General features: G+C 37.8%; 1 protein-coding gene across 5 annotated transcripts in view; it reads left to right on the forward strand.

Annotated features, from left to right (window-relative positions):
- Positions 1-15,363, forward strand: part of EPHA3 (EPH receptor A3) — a 231,936-nt gene that overhangs the window by 189,799 nt on the left and 26,774 nt on the right. For 4 of the 5 annotated variants that reach the window (XM_074812199.1, XM_074812210.1, XM_074812220.1 and 1 more), the window contains exons 11-13: positions 4,532-4,717; positions 10,166-10,227; positions 12,572-12,781. In XM_074812199.1, coding sequence (XP_074668300.1) covers positions 4,532-4,717; positions 10,166-10,227; positions 12,572-12,781 — 458 coding nt within the window. The remainder of the gene's footprint in view (positions 1-4,531; positions 4,718-10,165; positions 10,228-12,571; positions 12,782-15,363) is intronic. The other variant, XR_012621584.1, reaches the window with a different exon arrangement.

Consider the following 15,363-nt stretch of genomic DNA (forward strand, 5'->3'; position numbering starts at 1 on the left):
GTCTCTTACTTAGTCAATGACTTACTTGACTGAATGACTTGGTGTTTTCCTGCCCTTCTCCTTTACAAATGCAAGTGTGAATGAAATTATAAAAAGACAGTGATTTGAGAAGAAGGGATTCATTTAACTGCATTGAAGTGTGACGTAAGTAATGAGACCTTCGAGTCAGGCAAGTAATCTTGATATTCTGAGGTACTTTTCCAAGTAGTTTTTCCAAGCTTTAGCCAGAAGTCTCTGAGAGTAGAGGGCAGCTTTCATAGCTTTGAAAACATACCCAAATGCAATAAGGAAATATTCTTGTCCAAAAGAACCTCAAGAAAAACACAAGGGATTTTAGTGGGAAGCTAAGCATAAGAAAATTGAGGTCAGAAGCCACTTTTTCAGATTTTTCTTTACAGTAATTCTTTCTTTTAAAACAACTCACTTGTTTTTATGGATCCAGTTCAGCAAACCACTTAAGAAGTTTAAATGCAATTGGATAGCAAGAGAATACTACAGAAAGAACTTTCTTGCTTTCGGATAGATTTAAGTATGTGCTTTGCTGATCATAAAAGCAAACATTTGCTTTTCTTTCAAAGTTTAAACATATTTGTAGCATAACATCTTGTTGATCAAAGTATTTGTAAAATTTAGGGGCTACCTGTCCATGCATTTACCGTGAAGATTTGCAGTGTCTCAGTGAGGGCTTTAGAACGTTGCTGAGGTTCACAAGGTTTAGGAAACATTCAGCTTAGGTGCCTCTCCAACTCTGAGGGAGTTCTGCGCTCAACAGTACAATCATGATTTAAAACTCAGGAAAGTAAAGCAAGTAGATAATTTCACAGAGTCATCTTTTACTTGTCCCCTGGGCCTAAATGCACAGCAAATGCTGTTCACTGATGCACTAAAGTAGCCTATTTAAAAAGAAATTAAGATCTCCTGAAGAGAGGTCTTTATATCATGAACAGCCCTCCTAATAATACCTATTTGCTTTCCACATGTAAATAGACATATCAGTCTGCAGGGCAGGTTACACAGTGTTTATGTGTGTAGCATAATTAAAAATAAACACTTCAGAAAGGCTTTACGTGAAAAGCCATCAACCTCATCTCTTAAAATCAGTGCCAGGTTTTCTACCTTTCAACTCGAACACAAGTCCTTATTTCCCCTAAACAATATCTGATGAGATCCACTCCATTTCTTACTGAGACCATAAAATAATGATTTGCAGGAAAGAGATACAGTGTAACTGCATGTCACTATGGGCATTGACCTGATGGATTTATGTAGCATCCATGTATATGAAAGAACCAAAAGTTGGGCTGCCCAGCGAGCTTCTTCCAGTGAAATAGTTTTCCAAGAAAGTAAACCCATTTTATATTCACGGACAACAGTAAGCTTCATTGCTATGAAGGGTCCAGCTTTTAGTTTCTTGCAGCATCCACTGGCCTCGAGGCACTTGTGGAATCCCATTAATCATCCAAGTTCTAAATTATGCATCCATGTCTAAGTGGGACTGTGTTGATGGACATTAACTGTAACCTTTTCCTTCCCAAAAGTCAGAAGTCAAATCAGATATACAATTCTGATCAGAAGTGAAGGATTGATTGCTGGTCTGCTTGCTGAAATCATAGCTATAGTCTCCACTGACAGTAACTGAACAATAGTTTTAAGAGCTTAGCTTGTTATAGCTTTTTGGACCATTAAAACATAGAGAAAAGGGAGTATGAAACTGGACATTACAAGATTTATTTCAAGCACTTTTTTCCCTTCCTTCTCTTTTTAGGATGTGCTTTGGTCTTCCTCTTTGTGGTGCTCTGACAGTATTGAGCTGTGTTAGTATTCAAACTGAAGCATGTTTGCTCTTGGTAAAGTATACTAGTCATTTTGGCTTGCAGAGGTTGGATATTTTTAATTAAAAAGTCTGAACAGAACTCGACACTCATTAGTTACTAGTAATGGGTTTTAGAATTCATTTTCTGAGCTGCTGCCTGTCTTGGCAGCCTGAAATACAAATAATGTTAGAAACAGTGGATGTAATGTAAGTGCTATTTTAATTGTATATATGTATAGAAAGATGTAACCTGGTTTTAATTTTTTTTTTTTTTTTTGTTATTACATTAATAGCACAGTACCATGCCTAGAGGATGAAGCAGCTCAGCAGCTAGTGATATATTGTGACATTCACTTCTGTGTTGTTGACTCAAATCTAGCCTGGGTTATCAATAGAGAAAGGTCATTGCCCTGTGACACATTTGTTGTTTTTTTGGTTAAATTGGCTGTCTAACAGGGAAACCTTAGAAATAAATCTGAAAAGTGACCTCAAGAGGTCATTAAGTCCGCACCCTTGCCCAAAACTGGACTTATTAGGTACCAATCTTGACAGATGCTTATTCTTTTACAATCTCCAAGATAAAAGAGTTTATAGCCTCCCTAAAAAATCTTTTGTACTGTCCAGGTGTTCTTACTGTTAGAATTCTTTTCCTGATCTAACTGACCTTTATTGTAATTTGCAACTATTCTTTAGTTTGCCTCTTTGGTATAGAAAAACAAGTTGGTTTCCATCTTATTTATAACCATAATTTTGATAAGCCAGAACTATTGTCATGTGTGTCTCTTCTCATTCTTTGTTGTGTATGAATAACAGCAATTTCTTGGGCTTTGGACATGAACACAAAGCCCTGACTTTTAAGATTCTGGTCATTGTTATTACTCCTTTTATCAATGCTGAACTGCAGTGCCACAAATGGGACATGGACTCTAATGCCAGGCATATTGGTGGCAAGTTGATGAAAGAATAATTTCAATTTGCAGATAAATGGGCTGAATGTATCATCTAAAATATATCCCATGTGGTATCATGTCTGAAGTCAGTGGTGAAGGACTGTCAATCTGTCACACGTTTCTGGGCGTTAAATCTACGAAGAGCAACATGATTTAAATTTGCCTATTAAAAATGTCTTATTTCTGTGGGTTTTGGTCATTTTTAGTTTTCACAGATGTTGCTTAATGTAAACAATCAGATGCAGAGATAAAGAAAGAATCATTGTGGGCAAAAGAGCTCCAAGAGCCTGTGCTCTTCAGAGGCATGGTAATGCTACTGTATTTAGGATTATTACACAGTAAGTTGGGAAAAACTCATATGTAAGCAGTATAATCACCCTTTCCATGATGTTTTACCCACAAATAAAAATGAGAATTCCCAGTTTGAATAAAAATGATGCCAGCTAGATTTAGATTTGTAGGGTTTGTTTATTTCCAAATCAAACTTTCAATAAAAGGCCACTTGACAAAATATGGCATATGAGGGCCTATTTATATTTAGATCTCATGTATTTTGACAAAAGAACGTGAATAGGCATGTATTGTTCAAAAATTAATATTAAAGCCCTCCAGCAACAGCTTCTGGTTTCTTGAAAAAAAACCTGCAAAACACCTTTTCTTTTCTGTTCAGTAAAGTGTTTTTCTTGTCTTTAAATATAAATAATCATATAAGGCAATTCTTGCCATCATATTTCTTTTATATTTTATCCATTCTCTATTTTTATTGTTTCAATTATTTCAATTATTTTGTCATTAAAGCAAGGAGCCAAAAAATTGCTACTGTAATTTAACTAGGATGTTGTATATGCAGTTTATTATATCATATGAAATCTAAGATGGGGAGTTGAGTGATTTGGAATCAAAAGTCAGTTGCTGCTCAAATGTTCTTTAGGATGCTGAAATTTCCTTATATGCTTTATGTAATCATTAGTTAAATACAGAAATTTTCAAGTGAGATATTTTCTTCCAGCATTTTGTCAACATATTTAATACTTGCTCATTTGAATGCTAAGATAATTTTCCCTGTGCACTCTTCTTGGATGTTACACAGCAAAGGATAAACCACGTTGCATAAAATAAACATGCAGTGATATCTGCCATTTTCTAATTAGGGATCTCACACAACATACAGTGGGCACAATATTTACGGTGGACTATCAGGTCCCATAGTCCCATAGTGACAGTATATATTTGCATGATTAGATCCTTCTGAATAATGATAGAACAAAGATAATCTGTATGGATTTCTCTTTTCTTAGCAGCTGTGTAGATAAATTCTTTTGTTATGAATTATCTTGCTACTTTAACTGAAATAAGTAAAATAATTGGAAACTGTACCGTATGTCTTTGGTAGAAATGAAGAGTGTAATGTTCACAAGGATGCAGGACTATTCTGATACTTCTGCATTAATCAGTTAGCCCTCCTACTATTGTCTCACAGTGCATCAACTGAAACAAAAAGGGAGTTTTCTGGTGACATTTATGCATTCCTCTGCTCTGCAGTCATCTGGATATGCAGCGTAAAGAAGTGACATTGTCCAGTTTGTCAGCTGGAGAACACAAGCATGGAAATGTTAAGTAGTTGTCTGAAGGCATGCTTTGGGGCTCTGGTCTGTGACCCACCAGTAAACATCACACTTCAGGGACTTTTGCTGAACACTAAGTCTTCTTTCTTAAATTCCCATGAAATAACTACATTTCATCTTTTGTCATTTTTCCACTTTTTTAGGGGAATTTGGAGAAGTGTGCAGTGGACGCCTAAAGCTGCCTTCTAAAAAGGAAATTTCAGTGGCTATCAAAACCCTGAAAGTTGGCTACACAGAAAAACAGAGAAGGGACTTCCTGGGAGAAGCAAGCATCATGGGACAGTTTGACCACCCTAATATCATTCGATTAGAGGGAGTCGTCACTAAAAGTAAGATATGACAGGGGCATCTGTTTTGCATGGGAAGTGTCGCTGGAGCTCCCTTGCAACTTAAATTATTCTGTGATTCGCTGATCTTTCAAGGAAGAGCAAACGCAAATGAAAAACTGAATCATCCATGTTTATGCTCTGCAAACCCTTCCAGAAATGTTTATAACCCTGTCAGTATGTACCAAATGTACTTCAAAAGAGATAACAGCAGAAACACATAGCTTGGCTTCTGCAAGATATATTGTTTTTTCTCAAAAGCAGGAAAAAAATTACCCATGTGAAAGCACCAGCTAAACCCACACTGATGGATCCGCTGCAGAACAGTGTCAGAGGCAGTTGCCCGCAGCGCAGCTGCAGGACCTTCACGTCTTGCTGCGCTCAGGCTGACGAGAACTTGGAAATGGTAGCCTGGGTTGATGAGCTGCGAAAAATTGGGGAATAAAAATAGTCTGCTTGAAAAAAATACTGAGAACATGGAGGAAAAGGAGCATTTCTGAAGAACGCTGCAGCTCAGTAACAAACTGGCAGGTTAATAAATGCCAGAGCTACAAATTGCTGCAAAGTGGCCAAGAGGCACTTGCTGATAATCTGTTAGGAGTCATGGAGTCCCATGTCCTAAGGTTTCCTAATTGCACTGAAGCAGTATGCTCTGCTTCCAACCTAATCATTAGATTTTATCATTAGTACAAATTAATGAACAACCTACCTGGCTACAGCAACTGATACTAGTAAATTAACAAATGAGTCCAAACTTTTTCCTACATGGTTTTCATGCAGGGAAAATACTCCATGTGTTATTCAGTATGTACCAGTGTGAGGCATTTTAAAGGTCCCCATCCTCCAGAATCTATACCTCTTAGTAAGTATCTCAAAAAAAAATCTTGGAGCTTTAAGATGTCAATAGTAAAATTGATTTTATTTCTTTGATAATATATATATTTTTACTAATAGACATTTTCTAAATCTGCCTTTGGCTGTTTTTTTTATGGGTTTGAGGGGTTTTTTTAGAGCATATTTTTGTCTATGTTTATGATAACAAATCACCTGCTCTTTCTGATACAAAAAAAGTAATTGAAATCTCCATCTGCATGTGGTACCTTCCCAGAAAAGTAACATATTTGACGAACGCTCTCCAGCTCCACTTTCGTTAAGATAACAGCAAGTTGTAACAGGCATTGCTGAATGGTGGGGTTGGTCTTAGAGCTCCTACCCAGCTTTCCCATGGCAACCGTGGTAGCCTCCTTGAAGCTGCCCAGATCCAGCATGCTCTGTTCCTTATGAGCAGCTGGTGAGATTTGGTGCTGGTGATGCTGCTTCATGTAGGCAAGTTCTGGCTCTTGTTGCTTGTGCTGCTGATTGTCCTCTACCTTGAGGGGGAAAGACAGAGACAGTTGGTAGTAGAAGAGAGAGGTTGCATGAAGTACCAAAACCAGCTTGTTCTGTGAGACATAAACTCAGAGACTTCAGCTACACTTTCTAAATTTAAATTGCAGCATAAGGTGATAAATTTAATGATCAAATTTATCTACCTGTGGTAGTTTTTAGGTAGGAGATTGATAAGGTTTTATATAAAGTATTCTTAAAAAAAATGCTCTGAGATTTTTCAGGGAAGTGGAAAATATTGGTAGGATGTTTCCTAGTTCATCCTAGAAGACTCTGCTGGCAAAGCAGCTCCTTGCCATTTCAGTGAATTGCTTGTAATGTGCTGAGCACATTCCCAGTTTAACTGGGTAGAAGTATACCAAATACTTTGTTCTTAAGTAGATGGTTTTCTTGGTTTTAAGGAATCTCTTTTTAAAAATTGTGTGATTCAAGGTTTTACAAACATTGATGGGTATGAAAGAATTTCATAGCTTACTGCAACAAATTATATGATATAAAGAACCCACAAGAATGTGTCTAAAAATAACTAGTGAAAAGTATGTGAAAAGTATGTAAAACCCTATATGTTATGAAGAGACATAATTACAATAATAATGCTTTCTCTAGGTGTGATTCATGAAAGTCTGTTTTCCTGATTTAAATAACAAAGAAGTTATTCTTCAGTTTAGGTCTCACAATCCCATTAGGAAAGGACTGCCAGGTTTGCCTGTATAAATCCAAGTTATCTCCTGCTTTTTAATGACACAGGCTTTGTACAGTCAGAATAAGATTTGCAGTCCCAAAATTGCTTGAAACGCCAGCATCAGTCTGTACACAGCTGAGCTAAAATCTATTTTGTTACATTTTGTATTCCTGTGGCACTTGAGAAAATAATTTAATTGCTGTGCATGCAGGAATTTGTGCATTGCTTTTGAATGTGCATTACTAATTCTGTCTGTATTCTGTATAAGTGACTATTAGTAAGTTTGCTACTCAGCTGTATTCACAGCAGACTGCTGTCTATTTTGGGGGGGGGGGGGGGGGGGGGAGTGCCAGCTGCCTATCACATTTAAGTATGAGAGAGTAAGCCCTGAATATTCCCAGCTGAAGTCAATAAAAGCCTCAGGGATACAACACCCTCCCTAGATAGCTTGAATACAGGAGTTGAGAAAACTGCACTGGAATTATTTATATCAGTTTTACTGGATAAAATTATATGGCATAAACGCAAGTAAAGATAATAATTTATTTTATTTAGCATTCTGTAGGGTGACAGAAGGACATGAAGGTTGTGGGATTTGGGTTTTTTTAAACCAAACCAATATACTCTAATAACAAATTAACAAGTGTTCACATTTTGTAATGATAGCTGTTAAATCACACGCAAAAGCGTTAGTTTATGTACAGTCACTAGAGAGCCTGTGGAGTATTTGCTGGATCACGCTCAGTACAGGTAATGCATGACAAACAGCTGATAGGACCTTTTCTTCGTTAACCAAATTCTTTTTGACAGGTGGCCCTTAGCAATCATCTAGCTTTTCATACTAAGCAGATCTTCTGAAACAGCTCCTAATAACTGTAATTGTTGTGATCCCTGTAACAGGGCTGTTTGGTATGAGGAGTTCTTAAGCTGGGTGGCTCTGGTTTGCCAGTGGGACACCCCACTGGCAGTATGAAGAAGGTGCACCCACCAGATAAGACTTCAGTGCTTTGCTCCAACGCAGAGGTGTCCCCCTGCTTCACACTGGTTTCTGTTCTACATTTTCCTGCCACTACACCAGTCTCCTGGGCACGCTGTAGGCAGTAGTCTTAATAAACAGTGCGCATGTTCTGCTTAGTTTACTAATAATTTACAGCAATTTGTAGACTGTTAGTATAATAAATTTCAACAACCCTGTTGACACAAGTTGTTATCATGTATAAACGGCTGTGCTTTGATAAATGAATGCAGAATGTTCTTTTAAAAGTGCACCGTGTTGCTTCAGAGCATATGCTTCTTATTATGGACACGTTTCCAACTGAATGAGCATGAAGCCCTGCACTTGGGGCTTTCTGAGTATGAGTGAGCAAGGCAAGAAGATGCTGTCTTAATAATTTGAAAGACGTATCTTCTTACTCTAATTTCAGTCTTCTGATGTGTCATAAAATTGACTGAATTTATACAGAAACCAGGAAGCTGTATCCTGGTTTCAAAGTATGTGGATTTAGCACAGAAAGTTTTGGGTAGCCCCATCGGTGTGCTACCTTTTACTTGAAAGATCCAGCAGCATTTCCATGTGTTACCAGAAATGCCTCTGGGTTAATGTTACACACACAGTGTAAGTTAGGTACTTTCCCTTGCATTGCCTATTTCTTGCTTATAAGAGTAATTAAGCAAAAGATTTTTTATTTTTTTTTATTTTTTTTTTAGATTTTACATTGTTAGGTCTTTTGTCTGTACCATATCCTATATAATTCAAGATTAATGTTTTGGATAAAGTGTTTGTTCCTATTAGTTAATGGATGACAGAGTCGATTACCCATTAGTGACTCCCACAGTATAACACATCATTTGCACAGCAGAAAGAAGATATTTTGACCCATTAATCCATGCAAAGAGGACAAAAGATTTTTTTTCTCATTACATTAAGCTCATTCTTTGAAATTAATAATTCTCTTCTAAGAATTTCTGTTTGGTAGAAGTTGTGTTTTCTGTAAAACAAGCAAAAAAGGAGTTGTTACCATTTACTTTGCTTTTTTAATGGCTTTCTTGCTTTTAATTTTACTTGGTAGGTCTTTCAAGCCTCATGCTGTTCAATTTTAAAAGCTAAGATACCACCATGCCTGCTAGACAATATGCAGGCCTTTGTCATTCTGTTATGATCAGATGCCTTCCTGTATTCTATGTGAAATACTAATTCATCTCCTTAAATAACTCCATGCTCCTACCCACCTTTCTCTCTGCCACAAAGAGAAAATAAACAAAGCTTTAGAAAATATTATGAAATAATAAAATCCATACGATGGTAAAATATTAGCAGGGCAATGACCTTTCTCTGGAAACTTTACCGTAATCACATTAATTTTTGCATTCATTCCTCTCCCACATGTCAGAGTCGCATATAAAATCTTGGTTATGTTACAAAATACCTTAGGATAGAAAGAATGATTCCACAAATGGGTCTGAATCTGCACAAGCAAGTTTTGAAAAATATTAGAGGCTTTTGAAGGATGCAGGGCTGTTTCTTGAGAACATGCCTCTGCCCCGTGGCTGTAGGGTGTTTGACCCCCAGCTAGGTTGTGCTTGGCAGGAGGGAGGTTCGTGTTATCGGTGATCCTGCCGCAGAGGGAAGGAGGGCTGACTCCCAGAAGTGGAAGGTGGCTGTGTTACAGCTCTGCTTTTCTTTCCAATGCCCTGTAGTACTTTTATACTGCACTCTCCCATCTCTATCCCCACCCCAACATTTTCCTCGGCTTATGCTAGGAAAATACTGAAGCTCTACAATTTAAATGCTTTGTAAATAACCTCCTGAGGGAGAGGGTTGTTGCTATTGCCTCCATGTGCACTATTTAATCTCTCCGTTATTGTAGTAACTCTAGGGACGTAGTGACTGTGCCCATGCGGTAGAGCCCTGCTCCACAGTCCTTGCACCTCCCTTGTGCAGACCAGGGCACCTCTGGAGAGAAACTGCAACTCCCGCCACAGCAAGTGCCCAGTTGCCTTCCAGAGGGAACCTGAGGGCAAATGCATGGCAGAATACACCTACTTCGTTACATAAATTTAGCAGTTCTGTGAAGGATTGTATTCAATGGTGATGGATAAGACACTGTACACTGAAAATGCAGGATGCTTCTCTTTGTTTCTTGGGAGCTGAGCTGCTAAAAATTGTATCAGCTTATGCTGAAATGACTGTGTTTCTGTTGATGTCAGTGGAATCACAATTATGTTGTGGACAGAGCTGGTTTTGCCCATGCATCTTTGGCTTTTTTTTAAAACGTAAAATTATCCTTGGGATTTGAAAGATTTGGGCACATTTCTGAAATGCCTGTTTTTACTGATCATTATGTATTCATTTTAAATGCCTGACCCCTGTAATATATTTGCAGGTAAACCAGTTATGATTGTTACTGAATATATGGAAAATGGTTCCTTGGACAGCTTCCTACGGGTAAGTGCAATAGAGAACTACATGGTGCAGGACTGGCTCTTGTTCTGAATTTGTTATGAACTTGCTGCCACTGTATTCTGATTCATCATCAGCTCTTGTTGCTTGATATTTCATTATTTCTGTTTGGTTTTGTGTGCATTGTGATGTGCTCAGAAAGCCAGGTAGGGATCTGCTTGTCCATTTTGACTGCTTGCAGTAAGTATTATTCCAAAATGAGAACATTTTTGTTTTATTAGTATGTCACATCAATAAAAAAACCAAACCATAACAACGTTCTGACACACAAAAATGGAAATTGTTTTTCTGAAGGCTGAATTCCTACTGTAATGCAGTTATGCTTATTGGTTGGCAGCCTGTATGTCTTACTAAGCAATTTCCAAAGTGAACAGATTTGTGGGAATTTTATCAGTAAACCAATAGTACTGCGCCAAGAGCCGTTTCCCTAAATGTGAAAAGTTTAGGGAATAACCCCATGCCTGGGGGTGTTTGAAATGTTTTGCTAGCAAACTTTATTGGCCTGTTTTCTTTCCCCAACCTTAGACATACTAATACTGGTTGTTGATTTATCTTTATTTTCTGTCAAAGTTGGCACTGAGCCTAAAAAAATTTGAACGCTCCCTGTGTCACCAAGATTTACTTGTGGCAAAACAAGAAGTGTAGCAGAAATGAAATCCCATCTGAGGGGAAACACTAGTTTAATTTTAATTTGTTAGGGCAAACTCAGCCATGGCTGGGAGACTGCTTTGGTTCTGCCACGGCTGAATGACATTATCCCCCAAATTCATAACACTGAACTAGACGTTTAACCCCAAAAGGGGATATATTGTCAACCTTAGTTTCAGTATGTACTATATATGTTATGATGTTCACTAGAGCATGTAAAATACATATAAATAATGTGTCAGTATATCTGAATGAAATATATCTGTACTGAACTATATATATTTTGTTTAGGCTGAAAATCCTTGAAGAAAGCTCTGAGGAAAGGAGAATAATTTCTGACTGTACAAAACAGTTGTTCAGCTTGTCCATTCATTTGAGTGTGGTTTGGGGTTTTTTTTTTTTCACTACCATTGTGTGGAAACATAGATAAGAACCTTGTGACTCATTAATATCACAGACAACTCAGGCCATATAACCCTTTTCATAAATGCCTTTTAAAACCAGTTAGTTTTCTTTCCCCATTGCCATTGAAAGGCTATCTGAGCATCTCCTTCCTTTCATGGTTAGAAACCTTCTTCTAATTTCTAGCTAAATCTTTTTCAGGGTCTGTATAGATCCTCTTGTGTTGGCTCTAGTTAAAGAAGGCTTCATAACAGGGAACTGCTAAGAGTCTTTTATAATAATTGATTTCTTTGTGAAAGGGAATTCTGAGAGGCTCTTTAACCATCTGTTGTGCCATATATTTGTCTAATGTTTACAGTGCTAATATTGCCCCTAAGAATATTAATCACAACTGAAATGAATGCAGTCAGTCTTGCAGACTGATTTGTGTGAGCTCACACCACATGGCAGAGCCAGCTCCCATGTATTTAATAAAATTCTGGAAGAAGCAGCAGGAAGAGCTGGAGAGCTGCCCATGATGATACATTTACAGCACTGAGGGATTCGGATTCCTTTGAGAGCTGCTCTGGGTTGTACTGTTGTCCTGTCATCTATGTATCCATATATCAATATCAAAGCTAGATGTTAATAAACAGCATTAATAAGAGCTGGGAGATTTAAAACATGTGTCCAGAAGTAGACAATTAGAAATATATGCAGCTATTGGTTTCTAGGCTAAGTCACAGTGTGTTTAAGTGATTTTTTTGATCCTGAAGTTAAAAATTTTGAGGAATGAGTTTATATTTAATAGAATCTGAAAGCCACTGAAACAGATCAGCATTTGCTTTTGTTAAAAAAATGCATGTGTAATAGAAAACTTTCATTAGTCCATTGGGTAAGGCTGGGATTTTCACTAACAATTCCTATGCTCTGTCAGGGAAGTTGGACATCTGTTTCCCTAATGTCCTGACACTCCAGTCTCATGAGCACACACAACTTAAATTTATGTGCCGCTTTCACACAGGTCCCATCTAGGAAATTAAAATTCTGATGACATCAAGAATGGGAAAAAATTTGTATCTGAATTGAAAATCTGTCCCCTTCCCTCAGCTGACTGGGAGATTATCCTCCGCAGAGCAAAGTAGTTCCACGCGTGGCTTTTAAATCATGACCCGACTCAAGAGCTCTTCACTTGAGGAGCTTCCAGGGTCTTTATCAAAAATTATGTGCAAGGAGGAACACGAACAATCTCTGAAATGACATTTCAATCTCTGAAAAAAACATTTCTAATGTTTTCCAGAAACATGATGCCCAGTTCACAGTCATCCAGCTAGTAGGCATGCTTCGAGGGATCGCATCTGGTATGAAATATTTGTCAGATATGGGTTATGTCCATCGAGATCTAGCTGCTCGTAATATCCTCATCAATAGTAACTTGGTATGCAAAGTCTCAGATTTTGGTCTCTCTCGTGTACTGGAAGATGACCCAGAAGCTGCTTACACGACAAGGGTGAGTTTCTCTGTGTGTTTATCCTTTTAAAATTCTTGTTGCTTGTGACAAAGTTAGACTGAAATCTGAGGGAGTCCCTGAGGCTTATACTCTGTTTTGCAGAGGCCATCCAGTCTTGCATGCCCAGAGATGCTCAATAAACCGTAGACTCATCACAGCTGTTTTTTAATTCATGTCTCAGAGAAGTTAGAAGGCAAAAAATATGGTTTCTGTTGGTAGATTATTTTTCTTAAAGTATGCAAAATTCATGGCTCAGTTTCTTTCTGCTGGGTGTGTAAAGGAGTGAATACCACAATAAAGGCCTGAGTTGGTTTGGCACACAATAATGTAAGACTTCATGTGTGCTTTGAGCACGTTTTGTTACGTTGCTGATTTAGCTCCCACCCAGTCAAAAAAATCCTACTCAGCAACAATTTATTTAATTTTTAATCTTTTTTTGGTGTTTTAGTATGATGTGACATATGTCTGATTGGACCACACTGTTCTTCAAGGGTCTATTATACCTGCTGTTGTACCCCTAACTGAGTAAAAACGAGTAAAACAAAAAAAGAAATCTTGCTTAACAGTGTGATAAACCTCCTGTACTTTCTCCTTCTTATATCATATATACAGAGTGGTACCCATCTTTTGGAGATTTAACAATATCAAGGAGGAGATTTACCTCTCACTTTCATCCTGAGATAGAGAAGCTTTTAGGGGATGGGGGACTGCCCATAGTGTAGACTGTTACTTGTTTCTTTTCTGGATTTCATCCTGCCTGGAAGCTATGCTGTTGGCTTAGAGCCTTAGAAAAGCCACAGTACCTTCTAAATACAGCTTTGCTGAACCTCTTGTTCTCACTTGAATAGCACTTCTGTTTTATTGTGGAAACCTTGAAGTCACACATTTAGCTTTGTATATGTAGATACTACACTGGGATGTCTGGTTGTTCACTTTAATCCTATTGCAAGTAGATTTTATTAACTCCAGAAAAAGTGGCATTAATATTCAGTACCTTAGTCAAGTGTAATTTGCAGTGATGCCTCCTCTTCACTGTACAAACCAGATTAGAGGAGAACATATCAGCATATCAGCAAAATCTTAATGTGCGTTTTGTAGGGCTTCCTTCATTCCTGATCACTGACAGGAGCAATCAATTATTGTGGTAGTTTCCATGCTATCTTCTTTATGATTAAAATAAAATAACGTGACAAAATGAGTAAAGAAATCCTAGCTGTTTTCTTACACGTTATATACACTTTATATACACACACATTTATAGATACATATTTATCAATCATACCTTCATAACTTAACAGGCATAAAGACTCTATTCTTTACTTGACCTTTCAGTGCTTTCTTTGACCTCTGATAAGCTTTGGCATGTTGTTAGAAATATGCAATAAATACATCACTTCAGAAAACTGTCTGCAGACATCCCTCATGGTTAATATAAAGAGACATTAGTAGGAGAAAGCAGTTTTAGTGGTCAGTATAGGTGCAGTGTTCATAAGTAAATATTAATATAATGCAAGAGTTCCTCAAGAGAAAATTGTCTGTAGCTCAGCCAGAGGTGTATTGCCTTGTCAGATATGCTTCCCCGCCCTCTTCTTAACTCCTGCGAAAGTAATGGGTGTTACTGTCCCTGAGGTAAACAGTTTTAGATCTAGTATTTATCTAGTCTCATGTTTAACCTCCCTCCCCCAGGATGTACACTTGCAAGCTAAGGCGATTACTCCGTGTCCTACCACCACTGCCCATAGCCAGGTGATCGATCTCCACTTTAAAGCAGCTGCTTAGGTGCATGGAGATTGCTGTCCTCTTCACATGCATACCTCCATTCTTTTATTTTCTAAGCAATTTTTTCCAAACTTACTATTCTTGCTGGTCTCCTTCAGATTCTTTTCAACTTAACTACATTTTCCTTAAATGTGATGCCCAAAATGGGATACTAATCCCCACCACCAAGCATGACATATTTATCTCATGTTTCTTACACATGCCCTTTGTGTTAATATCTCCATGGGTGAGAAGTCTCTATTTCTACTCCCACCCCCAGCACAGCTTTGCCACATGGTTAGCTCATGTTCTGCTCGGACACATACTTCTACCAGGCTTTGAAGTTCCATTCTCTTATTCCAAAATTCATCTGGGCATAAAAACTAATCTGTTATTTAGTAATGGCATTTTGTATACCCACATTAAGAGCTGAAGATACCTTTGAGTCCTAGTTAACTTAGATGAAAAAGTTGTATGAGGAGGAATAATTAGCTCCCCATCAAACTGCATAGCACACAGCTTTATAAGGGAAACAGATTTCCCTGAAAACTAAGCACACGTCAGTGACTTATATCCATGGGTGGCTAAGGCAACCCAGGGTACACAGGGTGTCAGTGTTTCTGTCCAGTGTTACATGTGGATTTCCTATGGCCAAGTACAGAGTTGGATTTTTTTTTTCTTCCTCTCCTCCTGCCACCTATTTTCTAAGACTACCTGCCTATTTATATTTAGGTAGTGAAATCAGATGGAAAGAAACCATTTTGTAAAGTGTAATCATCTGTGTGCAGTAAACTCCATCTGGCCTTTATGGTATATATGCAAAC

This window comes from Strix aluco, chromosome 2 (assembly GCF_031877795.1).
Source record: "Strix aluco isolate bStrAlu1 chromosome 2, bStrAlu1.hap1, whole genome shotgun sequence".
NCBI lineage: Eukaryota > Metazoa > Chordata > Aves > Strigiformes > Strigidae > Strix > Strix aluco.